Source organism: Salvia splendens, chromosome 1, assembly GCF_004379255.2.
Source record: "Salvia splendens isolate huo1 chromosome 1, SspV2, whole genome shotgun sequence".
NCBI lineage: Eukaryota > Viridiplantae > Streptophyta > Magnoliopsida > Lamiales > Lamiaceae > Salvia > Salvia splendens.
Window position 1 is genome coordinate 10,599,136 of NC_056032.1, and position 26,723 is coordinate 10,625,858.

Here is a 26,723-nt window from a genome sequence, read left to right on the forward strand (position 1 = left end):
TGAGCCATATTCAAGCTTTTGTATTTTGTTGAATACAGAACAAATTTTTTAATATATGTTGTTGATGGGTAGATGCACTCTTACAATCTAATACTAGCATACTACTACTACCCATCAACAAACCAATTCTCTCTAGAAAAGAATAAAAGCAAGAAACAATTCCCCACACTAATGGCGTGGAGACAAGGATCTGATCTGAGAGATGTCGGTGGGATTGGAGGAGAAGCAGATACTGAGGGACGAAGCAGAATTGGAGACGACAGGCGATGAGATTCCTGATGATGCTGCTGCTGCAGTAATTGGTGTTGCACGAACCTGATCATGCATTCGCCACGCCCACTTCACCACTTCCTCTGAAGTCGAACCCAACCAACCCGGTTTGTTCCTGGCCGGCCCTTTCCTGCCAAAAATAAAAGAAGAAGCACGAGATGTAACATGGGGTCATCATTCATGAATATGGAGAATTCAGAGCAGCTGAGTTTTACTGATGGAGCTGCAAAACAAGCAGAATGTTGTTGTTGTACAGAAAATTAATTTTATTACCCTCAGTTTGGAAATTTTTTATTTCCATTAAAGTTGTTGTACAGAAAATTCATCCGGAAACGTAATTTTCGAAAGTTGAAGGACTATTCTGCAATTTCATTTTCCCGCCAAAAACTGTTAAAAACAGTTGTGATATTGAAGGGATGCAACTTTCACTTTCAATCTCTTTTTATTGATCATCTTCTGGTTCAAAAATATATCACAGAATCAACGTACGAATATCTTCGAAACCTGAATTGTATCCGATCAAATTTTGGTGGAACCGCCAAATTGATATGATCTGAAAGTGTTTCACGCCTTTCAGGATATCCAAATTGTTCACGTTTGATAATATCTCCCTAACAAGGGATGGTGTAAACCATGCATATCCGTCTCAGTAATCAAATCCATCTATAAAACAAGCTCTAATAATATCGTTTTATCCTTTACTTATTTAGGTTGAATTTATAATAAGATTTGGTTTTCAATTATATAGAAATAAAATTTATTTATTCTGTAATGAATTATTTTATATTTATTGAAATTATTTAAATATTTATATCACTTAAAATTTGAATGATATTCTTTCAAATTAATTCGATAATTATTTATTTGGGAGCTATTTTTTTGAAAGGAAATATAATCTGGGTTATATTCAATTGATTTGAAATTTGATCATGGATTTGATTCTCCACCACTTTTTGCGGAATCCAACTAATCATGTTCGACCGTATTTATAGATTAACGTCGAAAGTTTTTGAGTGATATTTGGAATTTGTTGGAGAAAAATGGCTATGTGATTTATATTTGATCTTGAATTTTATAAGATTCTAAAACTAAATGAAGATGTAAATTAATAACATACTATATTCTGTTTCCTCTAAATTCTCTCGCGTACACCTTACCTTCTACGGTGGACTTGAAAATATGCCATTTTGTAAGTGAAAATCATGAAGTAGATATCGAAAAAATTAGTACAGTACAACAACTTTTTAATACTTTAAGGATTGTACATGCCTTAAACTAATTATCTCGGTAATACACGCATATGCAACAATTTCATTTGCTGGCTGGTTGCATTGTGGACTAATTCTCCAAACTTGTAGATGAAATCTTCACTGTCCAAAACAAAGAAAGTGGAAACAAAGTAGACAAGGTATCAATACAAGTAATCCTAATAGTACTATATTGCAATATTACTACCCTAAAAAATGCCAAATCTGATGAAAACAAGATACACTACTGCAGGAAACACACGTTGCACAAGGAATAAAATGATGCGTCTAAACAAAGCCTAAAGTGTCAGCTGCACATTATTTTTATCACATAAAATTAAAGTATGCAACATGTCGAAACTTGGAGGAGATTAAGATGGTGAAATAAGGTATAAACAAAACTCTGACGCATCGGTGTGAATCAAAACATGAACCACAAAAAAGTGAGTCCATCTTTGTTCTCCTTTACATCATTTTATATCATAGTACTAGTTTTTATAGAAAGCCAAAGAAATCCTAGGACAGATTTAGACATCCCATAACACACAGTTATCAACAATTTCCAAGTTGATTACACACAGTTATCAACAATTTCCAAATGGATGGGAGTAGCAAGATTCAGTATACGAGAATTCATCTCAATCACACAAAAACCAAAGAAAACAAAGGATTATTGGGTGTTAAGATATAAACATTACAAGCATTAGCCAAATAGTTCACTGCACCATGCTTTTATCATCCATCATGCAAGCTTTCTCATTGCAGTGATTGCACTCTTATTCCAAATTGTTTGTTTGGTATGTAAAAAAAATCCAACCAACACTTGATATTGACTTTTAATTAAAACCTTATGTATCTCTAAAAGCGAACGTAGAACAAATTCATGGCATTTGTAATTATGTTTTCCTTAAGATTATGGTGATCAGGGCAAATTGGTAACAAGTGACACTCCAGCACTAGCAACATAATTTGAAAATATATAAGTTTGGAGCATGTTCAAGATTTGAAATGAGAATGCATCCCTAATGAGGTATGGACATGAAATGCATTCATCGATAAGGTTACTTTTCATAATGAAAATCATGAAATTCAACGATGTATATAAACATGTAAAAACTGCTATCCAAATCTTTACAACCTATCGCTTAAAGTTCTAAAAGTTCTCCTTGTGGAAATGGAATCGAGTAGATGAATTTAAGCTAAATTCTCGGCAGAGACTCTTGAGTGTCTTCGTTAGCATTGGACTTCCACAGTAGAACACTCCTGAAACATGTGCAATTTTAAAATTTCAGCTTTGGAGTTGCTTGTGTTTTGTAATAAGTTTTCCAGTATTGTTAAGAATTCATGGATTTACCTATCCTACTAGAATGATGTACACTTGCTAAATGAGTGAAGACTTTTCTCCAGTTGGGCCGCGCAAAATGGGTTCGTATCTGTTCCAACAACACCCTCAAAATTCAAGACAACATGCATTTCTTTTTGTTGTGAGTTGTTATAGTTGCGAATGTGCTTACCCTGCTATCTGAGACAACGTCCAATCCATTCTTGGCATGTTGCAGCGACTGCACCATTGCTATTAGTGCTGATCGAGCGTCTCCTTCCTCATACATGCTTGTTAGGTAGTTGTGCATTTCTATGATATGCTGGAAGAAACAACAAATTTGTTTAGAATTTTTTTTTGTTGTGTGTTTTAACATGATGAGTTTGATGCATTGAGCTCACATGATGGTCGTATTCCGCAATGTCATCCATAACACCTTTGAACCAGTCAAATGACCCTTGTTCCCTAGTAACCCAATAGAAATATGCTCTCTTTGGACCATGACTGTCTGCAGGCACATCATCTGGTACCTGATTCATAAAGTTATGTAATCTGTTTAGTATAGCCTCATCCCGTTTTGTGTACAAATTGGTTGAATTTATTGTAGTTTTTACCGAGCGTGATTCATTGTTCACTATGTCCTTGATAATGCTGATAAATGGAGTAGCCCCAATGCCTAAACCAACAAGCAGAAGGATGTCGTATTTCTTGTAATCCTGTGCTGGGGCGCCATACGGCCCTTTAACGACAATTTTTGGGAATCTGTGGAAAGAGATGAATTAGGAGTGGTTTGTTGAAGTTTGAGAAATATGATTAGAATTTCTCACTGTTGGGGAGTTTCTTTGTATGCTTTAGTTTCCATTCTCACTAGATCTCCCCTGCTTTGTCTTTCGGCTTGAGGTTCACAAGCCTGTGTAGAATGAATGATTATAGTCAAGAGAGGCCTTTTAGTTGTATGTCTAATATAGCAATTGGAAATCAACCTTTTCAAAGCGATTCTTGAGCTCCGTTGTCCAGTCTCCCAATGTGCGTACATGGACGCTCAGATACTCGTCATCTGGTGCAGAAGTGATAGAGAATGGATGCCTGTAACGCAAAGCCTATAGAGTGTAAAATCTCATGACAACAAGTATTAGCAAGAATGTTATTGTAAGATTACCATTCAAAGTTAGATATGTCAGGACACTTGACAAATAGGTACATCCCACTCTTGTATCTGAATCCCGGAGGCTTGCTCATGTAAAGGGCTAATACATTCCCAGTATATATGACAGCCTAAGCTTCCAAAACAAGAAAAAATAATGTCAGCTTTATTGGTGTGAAGTGATATATGGTGCTATGTTACCTTACCTTATTGATGTCAACTTTGTAGTTTCTGTCATGGAGTGTGAGAATTCTCTCAGTGGTGTAGATCAGCATTGGCACTGACACATACATCCATGTCTGTAAAATAAGTCAACATTTCAATGGAGAATTTAGAAAAACAAGAAGAAGAAATGTGTATTCGAAGATGGCATACCGTCTTATTATACCATTCCGGGGTGAGAAAAAGGAACCAACCATGGATGAGTAAGAGGATGTAAACCACAGCCAAAAGATGATGAGCATACCAGAAGGCATTGAACCCTGACAAAGCATGAAAAGGCCCAGGCAGCTTAACTATGTTCCTTCTAAATGAGTGAGCTGCCAATATGTATGCGTAAAGCATCAAAACTATCATTATAATTCCAGTAATCCCCTCGATGCTCAACAACAAATCCATATAAGTTGGCTGCTTGTAATTGAAGAGTGGTGCAAAAATAGTATCAAACTGATCTTTAGGGCATCTTGATATCTTGACAAAATTGCAGCTAATGTGCATTATTATATGAACTACGGATCCCAGCATAACTTCCCCCGAAACCATCTTGTGGAAGTTGATGTTTTCATCAAAAGGGATGAATTTTCCCAGGAATGTCTCTCGTAGTCTTGTCAGAGTTCTTCTGCAGACGGGCACGAGGATGATGGCCATGTTGTACTTGACTGTCTCAGCTGCAGCCTTGGCGAAGCAGAGGCAGTAACCGAGCACTTGGAAAGCAGGTACACGCTGATAATGATTCAACTTCGAAGTGAAGAGGGACACATTTATGCCCTGCCATAGAATGATCACCAATATCTTTTTCCAGTTTTCGAAGAGTTTCTCCTTGCTCCTGGACATGAATCGGCTGATTGGAGTCCTGTATTCTTTGGGGATCATTGTTTTTGCCAGTGTGTTTGCTTTCTTGTCTGATCTCGGAGTTTCTTCTGATCCAACCATCCCTCTTAGTAGTGCTTCCAGTTGCCACATCTGTATGAATCAATACAAAGAGAGTTCAATTTTCAATAAAATCAAAGGATGATGGGATCAAAATGGTGGTACCTCTATATATCCTTTATTATCTGGATCTAGCTCTTCCATAATCAACGCAGCATATGTCGAGGCTTGTTGCTTGAACTTTGATAGTTTGTTTGCCGATGCACTCATCACTAGAACCTTAACTTGACAGAACATACATATTGAGTTGACGATATATGAAAACAAAAAAATTGTTGTAATAAACTTGATACTCACCTCTTTAACCTCATCCTCTGATAGCTTCCCATCACCATTCTTGTCACACCTGCAAAAGGTCCTCGTATCACAACCCGAAAAACATAGTCAAGCTATTCTCAAACTACAGAATTATCTTTACATGTCAAAGAATATGTGAAGCCTTGCATCCAAGTCTTGATTTGTCATGTCTTCCCAAAATTTCCTCAGTTGTAGCAAGTCTATTCCATTCTCAGTGGCAATGTTTCTACGCCTTGCCAACGCCTCGTACAGCTCCCCCGCGAATTCCTTGCTGTCTCCCATCCCTTCCACAAGAAACATAATCACATCCAAAGCTGCAAAAAAAAGTTTTATCTTCAAGAATTGAAGGAAAATATACCAATGCATGCCCCAAACTTTTCTTTAAACAGCATGCCATCGACAGAATTGTTGTGGAAACGCTTCTCAATGTCCTTCCAGGCATCCTCTTCCTTCCCCGTCTTGGCCCTGTCAAGAAACCGGAGGCTCATTAGGCCCCTCTTGGCACCGGATTCCATCCTTTCAATCGCAGGGCCGGAGCCGGGGATCGGCTTCCTATGCCTCAAACTGGTGGATCTCTCATTGAAAGATAGAGACGAAGAAAACTGTTTTTTGCTATCTTCTTCCATTGTCACTTCAGCCATGCTATCAATGTGTATTTTCTCAAGAACCCATTTTTGAGAATCATCTTCCTGCCCTTCTGCCATGCTATTATTTAGTGAGATCCAGTAATTTTAGGATGCAATGTGAGTATGACAAGTATAAAAAAGTGGTTGAATTTTGAGTTATTTTAGGATGCAATGTGAGTATGACAAGTATAAAAAAGTGGTTGAATTTTGGGAGAAAGGGAGAAGAAAGGGGAAGAATAGATATTTGAGGAGTAGAGGTAGATAAAATGAAATAGAAAGTTAGTTAAATTAGTTATTCACTGGTTTTCACTATCTATAGATACTCCTAAAATTCAATTTCATGATTTCACTTTCACCCAAATAAAGTGAGTTTGATTTTGTATAAGTGATACAGTCACTAAATCAAATTGATGAATCATACAGTAATTCTTTAGAAAGTCTTTAAGTCCAACCAAACAAAATTACAAAATCGAGGATCGAAACAAAGGCTTGTTAAAATTATTTTCAATAGTTAATACTAATAAATTTCATAATTAGGACTATCAAATAAAATATATTGAAAAATAACTAAATGAAAATTAAGGTTGAAGTCGACAAAAACGAAGGGAGAGAGAAAGTGCAACAGACAAAGTATTAAAGTAAGAGCATCTGCAACGGTGGACGGACGACGTCCGTCCTTCCGTGCCAGCGGCACGGAAGACGTCGTCCGCCACTGGCACGGCGCTGCTCGATGCATCGAGCACGTCCGTGCCAGCGAGCAGGTGACGTGTCGTGCTGCGATTGGGCAACAGCTATGCCGTTGCATTTGAATAATTTTTATTATAAAAACCGATTAAAAAAAAAAAAAATTCCCAATCCCTAAAAAATGGCCATTTTTTTGCCCATTTTTCTGTATATTTTTTTATTATTTTTTTATTTTTTTCACCCAAAATCATCTATAAATACACACATTCATCTTCCATTTTCCACATCAAATCATCTCTCATTCATATTTTTCATACAACTTATCTACACATTCATCTCTCACTCAAAACCTCTAATGGATTTCACCCATCTTATTGCGGAAGCGGAGCGCGAAGAACAAGAATACTACGAACAACATCGTGCCGCTTATGATGCATATGTCGCAGCGAATACCCCCGCCTCTCCTCCTCAACCAACTAGATCAACTCGCCGCTACATCCATCGTGACCGGGAGGCGTTCGTACAGCTTTCGGTGATGAATTCCTTCGGGCACCCACCACCGATAATTGCCAACGGTTGCTTCGTCTTCACGAATCAGTTCATGGATTTCCCGGAATGCTTGGCAGCATTGACTGCATGCATTGGAGGTGGAAGAATTGCCCGACTGCTTGGAGGGGGCAATACTGAAGCGGCCACAAAGGCGGCGGCCCAACACTTATCCTTGAGGCGGTCGCTTACTACCGCCTATGGATTTGACATGCATATTTCGGCGTTGCCGTATCCAACAATGACTTGAACGTGCTCTATTCTTCACCCCTCTTCAATGATGTGTTGAATGGTGTAGCACAGGCGATCAACTTCACCGTCAACGGAAATACATACCACATGGGTTACTATCTCGCCGATGGTGTCTACCCAAGGTGGTCGACTTTCGTGAAGACGCTCAGCAACCCGCAAGACCCGAGACAGGTTCATTTTGCGCAGCGTCAAGAGTCCGCGCGGAAAGACGTCGAAAGAGCCTTTGGGGTCCTTCAAGCCCGATTCAACATTGTGAAGGCCCCGGCTCGGCTGTGGTACTTGAACAATATCACCGACATCATGTACACGTGTATTATCTTACACAACATGATTATAGCCGACGAAGGACCGAGGGCGGCTAGCTTCTACGACGAGGATGAAGCCGGAAGCTCAAGCGCGAGGTCTCCCCCACGCTGAGGTGTGCATACGACGGTGGGTGAGAGGATCGAAACAAGACACACAATGCGCGATACCCGAAGCCACGTTGAGCTACAAGAAGACCTAATCAAACACATGTGAGCGAAATTCGGCAACGCGTAGTGGGTTTTTTTAATTTTACGAATTTAATTATGTAATTTTTAATTTTTAGTATTTTAATTATGTAATTTTTAATTTTTAGGATTTTAATTATGTCTTTTTTATTTTATTTATAATTTGTAATATTATTTCAGTTTTTTAATGAATTTTAATGTGATGGAAATGTTTTTATTTAAAATCAATTGTGCTCGTCCTTGCGAAAGAGCACAACTGTGGGCGTTGTGCTCTTGCCTAAGAGCAGACAGGAATAGTGGCGCCGGGCCCACAACCGTGCTCGCTGGCAAAAGCACGGCTGTGGGTGCTCTAACAAATCTTAAGGATAAAATAAGTATCATAATTACAAACTGGTAATTTTAGGAAAAAAATGTGTAATAATAAAATAAAATATCATATACTCACTAAAAAATGGATATGGACACATTTAACGCTATTGTTATTGTCTCAATTAAATTGGAGACACAAATAGAAGCGTCCTAAAAAATAAAATATTAAGATAATTTGGCCTCAACTTAAGGCCGCTTTCTTTTGCGTCCTAAATTATGGTTATTTTAAAAAATTTCCAAATATTAGTAATTGCGTCTCAATTTTTGTGTCCTAAAAAATAAGTTTTCTGTAGTGACTTTAATATTTAATAAAATACATGTATCTTGTAATAAGAATGAAAGTTTGCCTAATTATGAGGACTCCACAAATTTATCACATGGAGGCAATTTTGAGATCACGGACAAGTAATGAAACCTTAAACTCTTGCTGATTAAGTACTTGCTACGACGTGATGGACTTATATTCATGGAACAATATAGTGGTCATATTTTTTAGGCTAAAGGTTTGCATCAGTTGCAGCAAACTGTGCTATACATCCCGTTACTTCTAAAAGCGATTAAATTTTAAGTCAATTGAATCTAGCTGATTAAAATGAGTTGAATACGATTAACTTCATTTGCTTAAAATAGTCTTGTGTGATTGCAAAATCGACTAAAATCAAATAACTCCAAATTTATGGAAACAATCTCCAACTCTTGCAATGTTTTAAGCGTGAGGGCAATTGCAACGATACGGAGTATAGGGGAGCTGAAACAACAAAGTAGTCAAGTCTTATCCGATTTCATTGAAACCTTTTATATATTTGACTTACAATTTCTCAGTAGACTTCAAAGTTAGCTTATATTCTAACTATTAGAATCCAAATATATCATAGCTATTCTACCTAAACGGCACGCATAGTTAGTCCTAATCACAAGGATTGATCACTATATAAGAGTCTTTCAAGTCCTATATTCTCATAATTAATATACTCCCGTATCTAGTCTCAACAACCTTAATCAAATTAAATGGGGCCATCTTTACTTCAAACACTCGCTCTCTTGGTCTTCCAAGCCTTGATTATCACGTCATGCGCGAAATCAGGGCCCAAAAATTCCAATTTGTTTCGAGAATATCTCGGAGCAGAATTCAAGCAAGTGACATTCTCCGACGTGCCTATAAACTCGGGAGTAGAGTTCCACTACATCCTCTCGTTCGCCATCGACTACACAACAGCCTCGTCCTCGCCATCCCCGACCAACGGCAAGTTCAACGTGTTCTGGGACACCGACAATCTGAGCCCGGGCGCCGTGGCCGCCATCAAGGCCAAGCACCCCAACGTTAAAGTCGCCCTCAGCTTGGGCGGCGACAGCGTCGGCGACGGCGAGAGCGCCTTCTTCGACCCCTCCTCGCCGGAGACATGGATATCGAACGCCGTCTCATCGCTGACGCAGATCATACAAGAATACAATCTGGACGGCATCGACGTCGACTACGAGCATTTCAAAACGAAACCAGACACGTTTGCGCGCTGCGTGGGGCAGCTGATCACGACGCTGAAGAAGAACGGCGTCGTTTCGTTCGCGTCGATCGCGCCATTTGACGACGAGGAGGTGCAGAGGCACTACATGGCGCTGTGGAAGGGGTACGGCGATCTGATTGACTACGTGAACTTTCAGTTCTACGCGTACGATGAGGGGACGACGGTGGCGCAGTTTTTGCGGTATTTCGACGAGCAAAGCGGCAACTACGGGGGCGGGAAGGTGCTGCCGAGCTTCATAAGCGATGGGAGCGGCGGGCTGGCGCCGGATGGGGGGTTCTTCACGGCGTGTAGCAAGCTCAAGAGTGAGGGGAGGCTGTATGGGATCTTTGTTTGGTGCGCCGATGATTCTAAGGGGTTGGGATTCAAATATGAGAAACAGTCACAGGCGCTTATTTCCATTTCACATTAGTAATATCATATCTGTGTGTGAATCAAAGTAGTAGTAGATAATACTCTAGTGTACTGCATTTTCCCATTTGATTGTGTTTGTGAGTGTTTGTAAATATATAAAGAATTGTTTTGTTCGAGTAAAGACTAAAATTGGTACTGAATATATGACCATTTTACGATTTTTATCCAAGACATTATGTTTTGAATTTTTGCATCTCAGACATTTCAACTCGGATCAAAATCAGTCCAAAACTTACCGTTCCGTCAAATTTTAACAATCAACGTGTTTAAATGCGATTTTAACCAAATGAAGCTATTAAGTGATTAATGCACTATTTATTAGCACTAAAAATACCTGCAAGTTTACAGGGTAGATCTAGTATAGCTAAAGGTCAGTACCGGGATATCGAACACAGGGAATAAGATTGCAACTGACTACCATATACTAAGCATCACATACTATCTAGAGACACGGAAATTTTGGTTTGGATTTATAAACTAGACAGAAAATAAATAAACAAATAAAATAAAGCATAAAGCCATATAATACAAACCAGACGAATGAATGTAGAATTTTAGGATCCAAAAACACAGTCACGAGCTATTCTCTAATCGACTTTCTTGAATTACGGTCTCTAGAGTTATTAAGTCGGCCACTTTATTAGATTAAACCATCTCCCGATGTGAGAAATCCGTAGATTAGATATTAAGATCAAAGTGAAACCTCAACTCTCCCGAGTTCTATTGAATTAAAGTGTGAATTATCCATTTTCCAAGGCAATTATTTCATCTCCCGAGTAATCTAATCAACTCTAACATGTATTCAAAAGGTAGCTAATCAATTGAATATAGAAGACATAAGGATAAATCAAATAACTGCAAGAGCTAACAAGAAAAATCAATAAAATATCTGTGACATCCTTAACCCAAATCATACATCATATTGCATAATTACATATTTTTTAATTGGATGATATATTTTTGTTAGAATTATAGAGTTTTGAGTAGGTTGCTATATAATATTGTGTTTAGTAAATTATGTGAAATTAATATAGTTGTACATGCACATATATAAGTATGCGTGTGTATATGTAAATTCAACTCTAAGGGTTGTTATATTTTAGTTGTTATATTTTAGTGATCTTCTTTAATACTCCCTCCGTCCCGGGCTACTCGCTCCTTTCCTTTTCGGCACGGAGATTAAGGAATGAGTGTATAGGAAAGTCAAAAATTACGGCTGTAGGTGAAAATTTTTACTAAAAATGGAAAGAGTGCAAGTAACTTGGGAGGCCCAAAAAGGAAATAAGTGCGAGTAGTGCAGGATGGATGGAGTATTATATAGGTAATTTCTTTTTATTATTATGCATATTATATGTACATTTGGGGGTACGCACAATTTAGGAAACTTTTTAATATGATAAAACCTTAGCCGCCATATTATTTTAATAAAAGTATATGCGCATAAAATGAGATAATATGTGGGAGTTGGAGAACCAATGCATGTATTTTTTTATTAGTTGGACTAATTTAAAGTTAGTGACTGAGCTTTTTGGGGACACCTCCGTATATTTGAGAGTGTAATTGAGGAAATAAGAAAAAGAAGGGGAAGAAGCCAGAGTGCAGAGAGTATAAAAGCTGGAAAAAAATAGATAAGCTTTTATGTAGTGAGGTATGTGTATTATATTTGATCACAATCACACAGACAAGTCACGCGTATATATATGTATATAGTTTTTCAAATTGAATTTTCCTTATGATATTTTAGGATCGAGGGGTAAATTAGTAGATGGAATCAGGAGCTCAATTAGCTAATCTCTCGTACCTAGGTGTGTATAAATTACACTTTTAATTTTACATATTTTACTTGATTGATTGTTATGTGTTAAATTGGAGTGAACATTTGAATTATATGATGTGAGTCTGAAATGGTTATGTGTTATTTGATACTGATGGTGTAATATAATGTGGATATGTAATTTGTGCAATGGATATGTTTATCTATGGTATTGGAGTTATTGATGGAATATATGGATATGTAATTGGTGCAATGGATATGTTTGATGTATGGTATTGGAATTATTCGAATCATGGGACTAAAGAGGATATGTGACGGTCTTGCTCTGAATTTGATATACAATGACAATGGACCTACGGGTCATATACAATGACAATAAACCTACGGGTCATATACAATGATAATGGACCTACGAGTCAAAGAAAATATGCAAAGAGGGACCTTCGTAGAAATGTCAAATCAAAGAGGGGTCTTCGTGGAAATGTCAAAATGCAAAGAGTGGCCTTCGTGGAAAGTTCAAATCAAAGATGGACCTTCGTGGAAATGTCAAATAATTAAAAGGGGCCTTCGGGTCGTATACAATGAAAATCCCGGGCAGATACCAGGCTTGACCAGTCACAAAATAATAAAAAGAACGGAGTGGCATATGCATATGAATATTAATTTGTTTATGATATTTAATGTTCCTGGTTATATGTTGGTGAAAGAATGTGTTTGACTTTTATGATGTAAAATTAAAGGCAAGATTTATACGTACTGAGTTGTGGCTCATATAAACCACTAATATTTTTCAGGAATAAGATATTAGTGAAGTTTTTGGTTAACGTGGGTCGTAGGAACTGCACGTGTTATCAGGTTCGGCGGCTGACGCGTTTTGACAACCTTCTCCTCCTCATCATTTTTGCATGTAGATAAATGTGTAGTATATAGAGTGGTGGGAGGGTCCCACTACGGTTTAGAATGTTTTGAAATATGTACTTGATAAATGTTGGTTTTTGAAATTATATAATATGTGTGTTTTATTTACTTGACGTGTGGATTATTTATTTGAATTTATTTACTATAAGTAGTTACGTCAGATAGGGTTGGGTGTGACAATATCTTCGCCAAAAACTTCACAAATGATGTTCTACTTCCAATGTTGAAACTTCAATCTTCTCTTGCCTGGATCTGCAGAGCTCCGCTCCAATGGAAGATGGATGAATTATGTGTGGAATATGGAATGGAAGAATGTGTTGAGGGGGAAAGGATTGGAGGATCTGAGATGAAGAATATGAATTAGGTTAAGAGGTATTTATAGGGTGGAAAAAGGTTTAGCTTTGATAATTTTCGTGGCTTTCAAGAAATGAGAGAGATTTGGCTCCACAATATAATAATTTCTTTTCTTATGTGAATTTCCCCCTAAATTCCCGCTAGCTTTGACTGCACTAACGCAACGTTCGTAGAATAGTCATAACTTTCTCCACAGAACTCCGATTGAGACGTGCGAGATATCCCCGCGAAGGTCTTTCGAAGAAGAAGAGAATGGTATGCATTAAGCACTGATTGGACTTCATATTTGCTGAAAAAATCGGCTTGAACTGATGATGTTGTACTTTGGCCTTTTTTTTACCTTTTTCTATCATTTATCAACAAAAGCGTCAAAAATACAAAATGTATAAAATATGCAATTTAAGAACATAATTTGCGTGATTGACATTTAAAACAAGTTAAATCTAGTCCTTAAAACATACAAAATCCGTGTTTGTCCGTGATAATTTTAAATTATTTTGAAATTAAAATTATTTATTCTAAATAAGTTAGTTTTAGATTGATACTGTTAAAATTATTTCAAGCAGCAACGCTAGGATCCTTCGCAACGGGAGCATCGTCGCCCGGTGCAGCACCTGCAACATGATCTCCCTGCTTCACCTTCTTCCCTTTAGGAAACCTCACCCTCTTCTCCCTGCGCAAGTGAGCAAACAAACCCAAAAATAAACACAGATTGCAGATTCTCCATTAAAACAAAATATCTAATCCACGTAAAAGGCTTAATAATTTCATATTACTTTTTTCCCCTTCGCCCCTGTTAATCAAAATCCCTAAATTTTCCTTCAATTGGATATGTATACATTACAAAACTACAAATCCCGCCATGAAAATGCGAAGCACGGGTAAATTGCATAAACCCTAGGGCTAGTATCAAACTCGTTGTCAAATTAGCAGAAACTAGCTAGCGCCATACATTCAGGTGTATAGCGCCATAAATAATTTTAATTTTGAAATAATTAAAAATAATCACTTAACAGCTTAATTTGGTTAAAATTGCGTTTAAACAGGTTGACCGTTAAAATTTGATAGATCCATTAGTTTTAGACTGATTTTGATCCGAGTTGAAATGTTTGAGATGCAATAATTCAAAACATAATGTTTGAGATCAAAATCGTAAAATGATCATACGTCGAAGGATCAATTTTGACCTTTACTCTTTTTTCTATTGTGTTATGAATACCATGTTACCTTAGACTAGATTAAGGATAGCCAGAAAAAGTCAATCTCATCTCAAGGATAGGAGTGGTTTGGTACAGTATATCATACCGAAATGGTTATAATATACTTCGTTCATCCGCCATTAAACGTCACATTTTAACTAGGCATGAGTTTTGAGAAATGTAATAGAAGGTGGGTTGAAAAAAATTGTAGAATGTATGTCCTATATTAATTTTATAATAAAATATGAGGAGAACGAGTTAGTGAAATGTATGGTCGATTACCAAAAGTAGTAAAAAGTAAGTGTGACGAGTATTGACGGACGGACGAAAAGGAAACTAGTGATAAGTAATGACAAACGGAGGAGGTATATTATAGCAAAAATCGTGCATAAGCATCTCAAATGTGCAAAGTAAAAGTCTAGGGACTTTTTCATGTTTTTTTTTTGAGGCCGCGAATATGCAATTTTGAAAGTTCATTATGAATCATTATGCTTGTTGTTACTTGTTTTTTTTATTCGAGTCATTTGTTATTTTTAGCACACATTTCGTCTTTTAATTTACTAATATTTTAGAAACTTAGAAACAAGAGATTTTAATTTATCACGAGCAAGCCCTTTAAATTCAAAATGTAACGAATTTAATAGTCGCGTGTAGGCGAACCATGCATAGTAATTCTCACTCTCTACACACTTACGATAAAAAAAAGGAAAAAAGAAATAAAAGATCCAAAGTATATTTATCATTGAATATTAGCATAAATGTCAAAATAAATGCCTACTGATATCTCACAAATATTTAAATTCTCAAATTCATCTTCATCTTGGAGTTGTCCTACTCGGTCTAGGCCTATCAGTAACAATTTGGGCCCCAGCCCAATTCAAGCCCACCACTGAAGTAATTGGGTTGGACTAGAATTCCTTCTATAGGTTAGGACTCGATCCATTAATTTTATTGCAATTAATGTGGAGAAAATTCTATAAGGAGAAATTTTAAAAAAATATTAACTAATATAAAATTTTATATTAAAATTAGTAGAAATATAACTATACTCCGTATAAGATTTGTAGTTATTGTGAGTGGGACATGGGCTAGTCTGTAGTTATCCTTAAGCAATTGTGGTTTATTGAATTAATATTAAAACAAATAGTATGTGAATCGCGCAAGAATATAAAATATTTCCTAATAGAATCAGGAGTCCTCTTTACTATCGTAATCAAATCCATAAACTTATATAAATGTGCGCGCGTGTGGTATTAATTACTAATATCGGTCTCTATATTGTTTGCTAACGGATACACATAATAGAGAATCAAAAATTGAAATCAGATAAACGATCAAAATCTCCTGCGCCGGAGCAGCGATGGCCGAGGACCGCGTCCCGGTGAGAGCCAGCCTCTACAAATGGCCGGAATCCGAGTTGGACTTCGTTAGGTCCTTCAACTCCAAATCTCGCAGCGGACACCGTAGAACGCTGGACAGTATTTCATGCAGGCAACTCTATTTGAGAAGCTACCCTCTTTCCAGAGAGAAAGACAATCATGACACGGCGTCGTTTAATTGTCTCGGCAGAGGTAACCAAGCCCGAAAGAAGAAGGCCAAGTCTACGACCTGCTCCGCCTTGCCCTATATTTTCAGGCGGCTCTTGTCTTGCACCACCGACATTCATGTTGCTAATTAGTTCTTTTTAGTGTGTCTATCTTTGATTAATTGTTTTTTCATACAATTTGCCAATTTGATAGGATGTGCTGTTGCACCGAAATAGTGGATAGGGCAGCTCTTATAATTTGATATAATATATTGTTTATTGATGATATATATCTTGTGTTATCTAATGTGATTTGGAAATAAATTTTTCGAATAGAAAATACGAACGTTATTGAATGTTTGAATTGGACCGGTCAAAATTACCTTGATTTCAATCTGGTTCTAAAACACACCAACTTTGTTATTACCTCAAAAAAAAACAATCTAGATAAATGTTTAAAGATAGTAAAATATTCATCATATGTACATTACATTAAAACTTAAACAACCGAGTGTTCAAACTTCTAATCTTTAGGCAAGATGTATTCATGTCACGAGGACAAATATTCGATGAATAAATTACAAATATTTTCACTTATTGTGATTAAGAAACATGCATATTTCTCTTGTAGTATCCACTTTCCAATATTAGATGAATAAATTACAAATATTTTCACTTAAAGTGGTTTAGAAACATCCATATTTTTCTTGTAATATCCACTTTGCACTAAGCAATCTCTATTTGATGCGTTTGATCACAACAATCATACACACCATAATTGTGGAGTTTGATTTTAACAAAGTTATATCCCTACTTATTATAACGGTAAAGTATATGAATACAGAAACATAATCTGTAGCAAAAAATAAGCTATATGCAATGTACTGATTTGAGCCTAGATATAGGAAAAATTAGATAAATTATCTTGATCCCTTAGATGTGTGCTTGGAGTCTAAATTATGGGTCTTCTTGTCCGACCCAAAATGAGGAAATTTATAGGATAAATCACTATTTTTTTATAGGAAAATAAATCTATAAAAACATAGCATAAATAAAAGGGGATACCAAAATGACAAATGCAAATTCCAATGAATAACAAAAGTAACTACTACAAATTACCAGTGTATGCATCAATTCTGCTAGTTTGTGCTGAAACAGATTACAATTGCAAGAAAGGCAAGGATACGTATATATGTCTCGACGAGATCTTAGTAAATATCATTACATAGGGCAGAGGCCCTCCAAAATCTCAGGTTTCAATTTTCAAACTATATGAAAGCAAGAAGCGTACATGATGAAACACAAGTAAAGATTACTCGAAAATGATACATGAACAGAGATAAATGGAAATCTCAAACATAGGGATCATCCATAAGCATTTAAATTACCTCCCCTCAGACTTGACCAGCTGTGAGAAAACTCTACTCATTGAAACACCGGAAAGATCATCAACAACTGAGGTCTCAAATTGGGCAACGGAAGTGGTAGTGTCGCCATGGTTGAACTCGCCAACTTGTGGAGACAGGTGGCCAATAGCATTTGTGCTGTTCTCATCGGGATCATTCTGGATGACTGCCTCTTGAAGCTGAAGAGCATATTCAAGATTCCAAAGAACGTCACCCATCGAGGGTCTGTCCACCCCATAATCGGCCAAGCATTTCTCTGCTGTTTCTCCAAACTTTCTGAGGGAATCGGGTTTTATCTTCCCCACAAGATGCTTATCGATGATGTGATCCAGCTGACCCTTCTGCTGCCAGTTCATTGCCCATTCAGCTAAGTTAACCATTTCTCGAGAAAGAGTTGGATCTATCACAGGCCTGGCGCATAGAACTTCAAACAAGACAACGCCAAATGAGTAAACATCCGATTTTTCTGTCAGCTGCTGCCTTCTGAAATACTCTGGATCGAGGTATCCAAAGCTTCCTTTGACAGCTGTGCTGACATGAGTTTGATCAAGCTCTGGCCCCGTCTTAGAAAGTCCAAAGTCAGCAACCTTTGCCATTAAGTTCTCATCCAGCAATATGTTTGCTGACTTCACATCACGGTGAATAACTGCTTTGGCATACCCGGTGTGGAGATAGTGCAACCCTCTTGCAGCTCCAATGCATATCTCAAGTCTCTCTTTCCAGCCTAAACTTGGATTATCAGAACCGTACAGATGGCTTTTGACGGTTCCATTCTCCATGTACTCATACACCAGAATCATCTCATTCTTTTCATCACAGTAACCAATCAAGGAAACCAAATGGCGATGGCGGAATTGGGAAAGCATCTCAATTTCAGTTCTGAATTCTGCTAAACCTTGTTGGGACCTGGGATTGCCTCTCTTAACAGCTACCTTTGTACCATCATGTAGTTCTCCCTTGTAAACCTTGCCAAATCCACCGACTCCAATCACCCAGCTCTCATCAAAGTTGTTTGTTGCATCTTGAACTGCTACAAAGGGGATGCGGTAGCTCATGTTAGAACCAACACTAACTGTTGTGCCAGTTGAATATTTGCTTCCCATGGTATGGGAAGCTCCACCATTAACCGATATAGGAACCCATGTTTTTGAGAATTTGAGACGTTCTTGTTTCCTTCTCCTGTGCATGAAAAACAGAATCCCGACCAAAATCAATGCTACTGGTACCCCAACACTCACACCCACAATAATCCCCAATTTCTTCTTTGATTTAGGAAATGATGGCAAAACAGATGCCCCTGCAAGACTGTCCTTGGCATTTCTTATTTTCATAACCTCCAACCCGTTAAGAAAGGCGTCAGGGTAAGAACTCACAGCAGATGGGCCAATGCTTACAGTAACGTTAGGTTTAGTGAGCACCGGGGTAACAAAATCCCCAAAGAAAGCAGTGGCCAACTTCCCATTAAGTTTTGAAGCTAGTTCCAGATCCCGATAAATGACATATGTGTCAATGTAAACATTAAAGGCAAGATCTGTAGGTGATGCACTCACAATGTCACAGAAGTGCAACCGAACCAAGTACTGAAAACCAGGATCCACAGGGATGTCCCAGGTGACATTAAAATTGCTCCTAGGATCACTAGCAGAGTCCATCTTGATGCAAGTCCCGTAGACAGTTTGTGGTGCAGCGTCTGACGTTGCACCACCAACAGAGTACTGGACAGCTGGGATATTGGATTTAGTAGTAGCAAGATTCGGATCTTTCAAATATGAACTATCTGAATCCCAGTTACGCCCCAACGTATCATTCACCAATGACACGAACGGGCCACCCATATTCAACCGGGCAACAGTCTGCAGAGACTGAGCTGTCAGCCCAGTAAACTGACTCGGAGAACTGTATAGCTGTGCAGAATCAGCTATGAGGTCATTGGGCACGGAAACAACCTCAATTGCATTAACAAAAGCAATTGAATTTCTAGAAGGAGAAAAGGTGATGACAAGGTCTCCCTTCTCCACATTAACAGAGTATTCCCTAACAACAGCAGCCTTAGGGGTGAAATCACTAAGCAGTGTAGTCTTCTGGGAGAAAACAGAGAAACTAGCTGATTTCATATCATAATTGGGATAGTCAAAAGGGAAGAAATGCAGGCGGATCCAATGCCTACCGCCCTGCCCAATCGGAAACGTGTATCTAGATGGCCCATTAAAGATTCTAGCAGTTCTAAACAAAGGGGAATCATCAGCTCTAGTTATGGAATTGAGATTGCTATCAGCCAATATTTCCTGAGGGGTTGACAGATATTTCGCAGCAGATTTATCAGCAACAAAAGTAATATTACCGACAACGACATCGCTCGACGATCCACAGTTGACGTAGTATTGATCAACAGGTGTAAATCCCCTCGAACAGCAAGCAAGATTCAATAGCAACAAAACCCAGATTGAAAACCCAAATCCCATCATCAAAAATTGAGCTAAGATAACACCTCCCAACTCAAAACAACAGCAATTGAGGTCAAATAACAGCGCATCAAATACACATCAAAGAAATTCTAGAACAGAAAGGAAAGATTGCAACTTTAAGATCATACAAGGTCCGAGAGGCAGTAGGAAAACCAGATTTGTGTTGAATTCATAGAACAGGGAGAGAGAGAAAAGGGGGAAGAAACCAAAAAAATGAAATATGAGGCTGACCAAAAATGAACGGAACAATAAAAACGCAAACAAACCTGGCCGCAAGTTCAACTGAATGGCCAACTGGATATTGACAGAAATTTGTAAAGTACAGTTGTATTCCTAAAACGATCGCAATACATAGTATAATCTGTTTTATTTAATACTCCTACTTAGATTTATGGGAAAATCGAAAGGAGAAAAGGCGAAGATAAAAAGTATATTAGGGCATTAGCAATGGGGCGCCCTAAGGCGCGCCCTAAGGCGCGCCCTATGGCGCGCCACGTCAGCAGTTTTATCCTCCTACCTCCCCACCTGCAGTGGGGCGCCCTAAGGCGCGCCCTAAGGCGCGCCCTATGGCGCGCCACATCATCATTTTATTTATTTGTTTAATTGATTTAAATGTTTTCAACTAACAATTAATAACGAGTAAATAAAAAGGTCGAAATAACAAACGGGGACACATTAATAAAAAAAGAAGTTACACCGTTCAACTTACAAAAAAAAAAACTAAGTCGGTGCAATTCCCAACTTCCGACGCAGTTCATCTATCAATGCCCGGAGGTATTCGGCTTCGTCGGGGTCGGTACACTTCTTGAGGGCCTTGTGCGTCTCCAACAACGTCCTCGCCATCGACGCTGTCGCCAACGACGAATACACTTCGGCTGCCTGGGGCGGGAGCATTTCCGGGAGCGGAGGTGGGGTTGCAGCGGTCGAGGATGAGGTCGCGGCCGCCTTCCCTTTGGCCTTCGCAGCCTTGACGCCGGGAGGACGTCGGGAGGACATCGGTGTGCCGGAACCGCTGTCGTCCACGTACAACCGGTTGAGGTCAACCGGTTGATTGCCGCTGCCGCTGCTCGTGTAACCACCAACTTCGGTGGTCTTCATCCTCTTTGGCGCACTAGTGTGCAGAATTCCACCTTGGAATTTCTGCTTGTCCCTCAAAAGCGTCCAGATGGCCTCGTGCTTGAACTCGCCGAACATCGACCGGTACGACAATATCGCTTTAGCACGCACGTCTTCCCAGCTCTCGCCGCTCCCCTGTGCCCGCGCGCACTTCTCGAACTCCGCCGCGTACAAGTTCACTTGCTTCTTCACTTGATCCCAGTGCTTGCGGAGTTGCTCACGCTTGCGCTTGTACGCGTTCGGCGGCTTGGCCGCATTGTAGAGGTCGGCGATGCGCTCCCAGTACGCGAACTGCCTCTGGTTGTTCGCGAATATCGGATCTTCCGATATATCTACCCAACACCGGGCCAAAATGAGAGTTTCCTCGTCGGTGTAGTTTGTACGACCGGGGGCGTACTCATCGCAATCACCGGGAGGCGGCAACTTCTGCGCCCGCTGCCGGTTCCGCTTCTTTTGGCTGGGGCGGAAGCGGTCGCGGCGGGGTCGGGATCGGCCGCTGCGGCGTCACGTCGGGAGGGGGCGACTGGTCGGGTTGGAGACGGCTCCATGTCCGACAACCCATACGAGTCCGTACTGAAATCGGGATCGTATTGGGCGTTGGTGTCGAACGAACGATATTGGCCGGGTTCTGTACCCGGCCAACGCGCATCTCCACTAAACATAGGACTATTTGGACTTGAAGCCATTTCGTAGTAATTATGTAAATGTAAGTTTCGAAAGTGAAATTGTGAAATGAAATGTAAAACGAATGAACTCTATTTATAAAACAACCAAACCGCGTGCCATCGTCCGCGACCTATCGTCCGTGTACGCCACAATGGGGAGGACGATGGCGCGCCCGATGCCTATCGTCCGCAGCCATCGTCCGTGTACGCCACAATGGGGCGGACGATGGCGCGGACGATAGGCATCGGGCGCGCCATCCTCCGCGCCCTTAGTATCGGCCGCGACGATCGTCCGCGACCTATCGTCCGTATCCGCAATGGGCGCGGACGATCGATGGCGCGGACGATGCGCGCCATCGGGCGTGCCATCGTCCGCCCATTGCGGATGGCCTTATAGGGAGTATACGGTAGTTTAGGTTGGAGCGTATTACCTCTTGAGGAGATAAAAGGGTAAACTACTCTGTGTGTTTGTTTGTGTGTGTGTGTGTGAAATAGTTAGAGAGAGAGAGTTTATTTTTTCTATTTCAATGGGGAATGGCAGTTTCAGACTTGGATTGATTTGACTGTTAAGCATTTGATGGGCAACCGTGGATGATTAAGCATTTGACTGTTAATACCCTTCAGTGCCTTCACTATTAATTCTAACTAATTTGTTTTATTAGCATATAATTATATTTAATTTTTACTATTTTTAAGTAATATATCACATTTTACTAATTTAATTTTATTTATATTTTATTATAAAATTAAATATATAAAAGTATGATTATTTATATTTTATTAAATTTTCCAATCTATTTTTATTAATAGTATTTTTTAAAATTTGCGTCGAATAAAAGCGTGAAGTACTAATCAATTTTTCTAAAAAAATTAACTTTGAAAAATGTTTACGTTATAAATACTCAATCCTTTCTTTTTTTCCTTTTTTTAAAATCATTTTCACGTTATTTCTCAAATTCATGTTCCGCCATTATGTTTTATACTAGTACTCCATCCGTCTGCCATTAAAAGTCTCATTTCTTGGCAGCACGAGTTTTAAGAAATGTTAAGAAAAGTGAGTGGAAAAAAGTTAGTGGAATAGGGGTCTTACTTGTATATATTAGTTTTAAAAGAAATGTGAGTGGAATGAGTTAGTGGAAGGTGAGACCCTATTACCATTTATGGTAAAAGTGACCCGGGACTCCTATTCGCGGACGAACTAAAATGGAAAAACGAGACTCCTATTCGCGGACGGAGGGAGTACTATAATAAAGTACTTATTTTTATTAAAATGGTTTAAAAAATATAATTATTATGAAAATATAGCCTTTATACTAATAGGGGTGTGTTATATTGCTAACTCACCATTAAATTGCTAATTAGTACAATTAAATGATAGACATTAGATCTTCAAATGTTATAATCATTCAATTCTGAGTATCAATACAGTTAACAAAAAAAAGTTATTTATGTCATTTAACAACAAATTAGTTATAACTAACTTTTAAAAAATATCTCACAATTTTAAATGTATATAACTATCTCAATTTAAATTATTTTTTCACACAACATATATCAAATTAAAGATAATTTTATAAGGATTATATCTGAATCTCACTTGCATATGTTTCGAAGTCAAAATTTGAATTTTTTTTTGAATTTTTGTATTTTTCATGAAGCAGTTAATGTCAATATAAGTATCATAATATGTCAACATAATGCATAAAAAATGTCAACTCGAAATTGTGTTGACATATTCAAGCCATCGTATTGATATGTTTAATACACTATATTGACATTTTGATCCAAACCTTAAATTTGGTACATATTCTTATCTTTTTAAATTTAAATAATAATAAAACGAATTTACACATGACAAATTATAGACCACTAGATCTCTAAAGATCCTATGATCTCTAATTAATTGTAGTTAGTAATTTAGGGAGAGTTAGCAATTGATTACATCCCTATACCAATATATCTATATTTTCAGTGAATGTATTTCAAACATATTTTCTCCAAATAAAACGTCATTGTTCTTCTTTAGAGTTTTTATTCATGTAAAGTCCAATACAAAGACAATATACACTACATTTCTCATTAAGATAAATACATGCATAATGCATTTGTCTTTTTGGTACGTACGGAAGATATATTTTTAAAAATAAAAATATCACTTTTTCTACTTTATAATTTGTTTACTTAATTTCTCTTTAATTAACTTATAAAATAAAATTTCTTGAAATTTAATAATCAAGCAAAATGAACTTCATTTAGAATGGTACAAAGTGTTAGGAATTCATATAATCATCTAATGATCGCAGCAGAAAAGCATACATGAATATAAGGCTTAGATTCATAACTAAATTGTAATTTTAGCATGTAAAACACAACAAAATCAAATCTTACTTGTTGTGTTGTTGATTTGCTCAATTGGTTGAATCATACCGGTTGAATAGAAATGCGTATTCCAATCCGTTGCAGAAACTATTCCTGGTACAATTGCTCTCCAGAAGAAAGCTAAGAAATCTGCTTGCAAAGACTTTACATAATATCCTTTTAAGTTTTCTTTTCTATGTCATTTACATTCTCCGCAACGAAGAATATAGATAAAGAGTTAGTAGATGAATAGCCAAGCAATTGAAAAGCCACTTAAACTCTAAGATTGCTGGGCTCATAAAATTAATATAATTATTAACCAATTATAATTATTTAATCTATATTAATTTAATTCTAACTCATTTTCTTTAAAAAAGTAGTATACTTTAGTAGAATAACAATTAGATTTTGCTGTCCGAAAATCATACTCCATGAGCTATTCGTTTAAGTAACTTATAATAGCAATAAATTAAAGGAAAAAAAATGATGAAATACAACTTAGTTATTGATACGTTTTTCCATTAAATATAGTAAGTATTTGACTTATCTAGGGTGTATGCAAATCGGAAAGAAGAGAAGAGGAAATAGCGGAATTGGAATTACATGGCGGTATTGGAGTATTAACAATGTCAACGGTGCATATATTCACATGATTAAACAAATGAAATCGCACAATTACCTAATCATTACTTTATCCATATGAAATTTGATCAACTTATTTGATTAACTTAAGAAATTGTTTCCTAGATAGGTATGACTTTCAACCAGTGAAATGTTTCTTTATTTGGAAATTAGAGTGTTTAAATATACTCTAATATTTAAAAGAATTAAATTCTACTCTTTTTCCATTTACTTTTCTACCTCCCATGTTCCCTTAAGTGACTATTCCCGCACTGATTTGTTGGCACTTCAATGGATGAAACAATTGACCCAAGGATTTAAAGTTGAATCGATCTCCTGATCATTTTGTTAAGGATGGACGAGTCTAATGCCACTCGATCACACCCCTTGGGTTAGTGAAGTGAGTGATTTTGTTATTTAAGAAGTTACTATTAGGAATTTCATTGATGTCCCTTTTGATTTATCCTAGTACTAGCTTGTGATTTTATCTAATAAGTTCATAGTGCTTGTAGTTGCGTTTTATTTATACAACCAATTTATTAGGGTTGTTTATAGTTTATACAGTACCATTTTATGGTTTTGCCCTTATAAAGATATTCTGCTACTAATTCTAATAACGGTATATTCTTCAGCTCCAACTTGAAAATTTTATCTATGAAATGTCCAATTCAAATGTGTAATTGATAAAGTGGGATTAGTGGAGAGGAGTAATTAGTCATTTTCACAATTTCCAAATTAAAAATAGCATGAGGATTTTTTGGATAAAGTTTTCATTTAATTGGCATTGCTAAAACTAAAATATAAACCACGCCCAATTTAATAATTCAACACCACATGTATTAGTTGACTATTTTCTTGAAATTAGTAGGATTACCAATTTCGAGAAGATGCATGAATCATAGGCTTAGTTCGTGATAGTGTAGATAAAAATGGAAAAACACTATTGAGAAATCATGGCATTATTGTGGATGGAAGTGGAACACCCACCCGGCCGAATGTTAGACATTAAATTGTATAGACATTAAGAGGTATAACATCAGTAGTATTGTTTTTCACAAAATACAAGCATCTATTTTCCAATAAATAGGGCGTACTAATATGTAAATTTTCTTTCATTCAATCAGAGTTGCCGTTTTTAAATTAATCATATTCCAATCATTCAGATTTATTTTGACAAAATTTGGTTTGTGTGGAGTAAATTAATTTCCCTAATCCCTTCAACATATAGCTATAGTATAGACAGCTGCTCATCATCTTTATTCAATAATTATCGGATACCAATGGCCCATGTCTTTAATTATTTATACCCAAAGCCCAGACTAGCTACCTAACCTACCAAATACTTCCCTCATTTGGACCCAACTTAATTTTTAGAATCAACTACGTAAATGGTACATGATTTTTCACTTTCGTACATAAATGATACATGATTTTTATTTTATATCGCTTTTAGTACATATAAATCACATTTTTAATATCTGATGCAATTTTCACCCCAAAATACCCTCTAAACAAATTCATTTTTCCATTTGTGTCATACAGGGTATTTGGGTATTGACAAAACTAGTACTAAAAGTGATATTATAATATCTTCTCCCATTATCCTCGCTCTTTATACTACTATTATTATTAATCAATATTAATATTATTATTTTGATGTTATAAATTAATAATTAATTTATTTTTAATATCATTTAAATATACTTAATCATAATTATAGTTATAATTATATTTAATTATTATCATAGTATTATTGTTATAATAGTAAAACTAGTAGTAGTAATTAATAAATAATAATTATTATTTTATATTAAATTAATAACTAATTAATATAGTCTTAATCAAAATTTAAAATTGTGAATTGTATTCGTAATGATAAAGAGTTGAATATTTTTAGTTAGGTGTTTCAACCCTAAAATGAGTATAAATAATTTAATTAAAAATATTTAATTAATTTAATTATTTTAAATATCTAATTTAATTAGGTGTTTT

At 37.1% G+C, this 26,723-nt stretch overlaps 3 protein-coding genes and 1 long non-coding RNA gene across 5 annotated transcripts; 2 read left to right on the forward strand and 2 right to left on the reverse strand.

Moving 5' to 3' along the window:
- Positions 1 to 2,670: 2,670 nt before the first annotated feature.
- Positions 2,671 to 6,132, reverse strand: LOC121792947 (putative respiratory burst oxidase homolog protein H). Its single transcript, XM_042191130.1, has 14 exons — positions 5,787 to 6,132; positions 5,550 to 5,712; positions 5,429 to 5,477; positions 5,237 to 5,350; positions 4,358 to 5,164; positions 4,189 to 4,281; positions 3,998 to 4,113; positions 3,822 to 3,924; positions 3,666 to 3,748; positions 3,453 to 3,600; positions 3,240 to 3,368; positions 3,032 to 3,160; positions 2,872 to 2,950; positions 2,671 to 2,780 (listed from the first exon to the last, which is right to left on the reverse strand). Exons 1-14 carry the CDS (start codon positions 6,130 to 6,132, stop codon positions 2,671 to 2,673), a joined length of 2,469 nt encoding a protein of 822 aa, XP_042047064.1.
- A 1,068-nt stretch (positions 6,133 to 7,200) lies between these two features.
- Positions 7,201 to 10,328, forward strand: LOC121793024 (chitinase 2-like; the record flags this gene model as incomplete). Its single annotated transcript, XM_042191248.1, has 2 exons — positions 7,201 to 7,216; positions 9,496 to 10,328. Coding segments are annotated over 2 exons (849 nt in total), but the record flags the coding sequence as incomplete, so codon positions are not given.
- A 1,560-nt stretch (positions 10,329 to 11,888) lies between these two features.
- Positions 11,889 to 13,003, forward strand: LOC121805361. 2 transcript variants are annotated; one of them, XR_006051461.1, is made up of 3 exons: positions 11,889 to 11,978; positions 12,075 to 12,135; positions 12,899 to 13,003. It is a non-coding gene; the product is annotated as an uncharacterized LOC121805361 (long non-coding RNA). The 2 variants fall into 2 exon arrangements; XR_006051460.1 differs by lacking the exon at positions 12,899 to 13,003 and having other exon boundaries at positions 12,075 to 12,374.
- A 4,167-nt stretch (positions 13,004 to 17,170) lies between these two features.
- LOC121741903 (probable receptor-like protein kinase At5g59700) lies at positions 17,171 to 20,329 on the reverse strand. Its single transcript, XM_042134857.1, has one exon. The coding sequence runs from the start codon at positions 19,969 to 19,971 to the stop codon at positions 17,485 to 17,487; it is 2,487 nt and encodes an 828-aa protein (XP_041990791.1). The 5' UTR covers positions 19,972 to 20,329; the 3' UTR covers positions 17,171 to 17,484.
- Between the last annotated feature and the right edge of the window lie 6,394 nt (positions 20,330 to 26,723).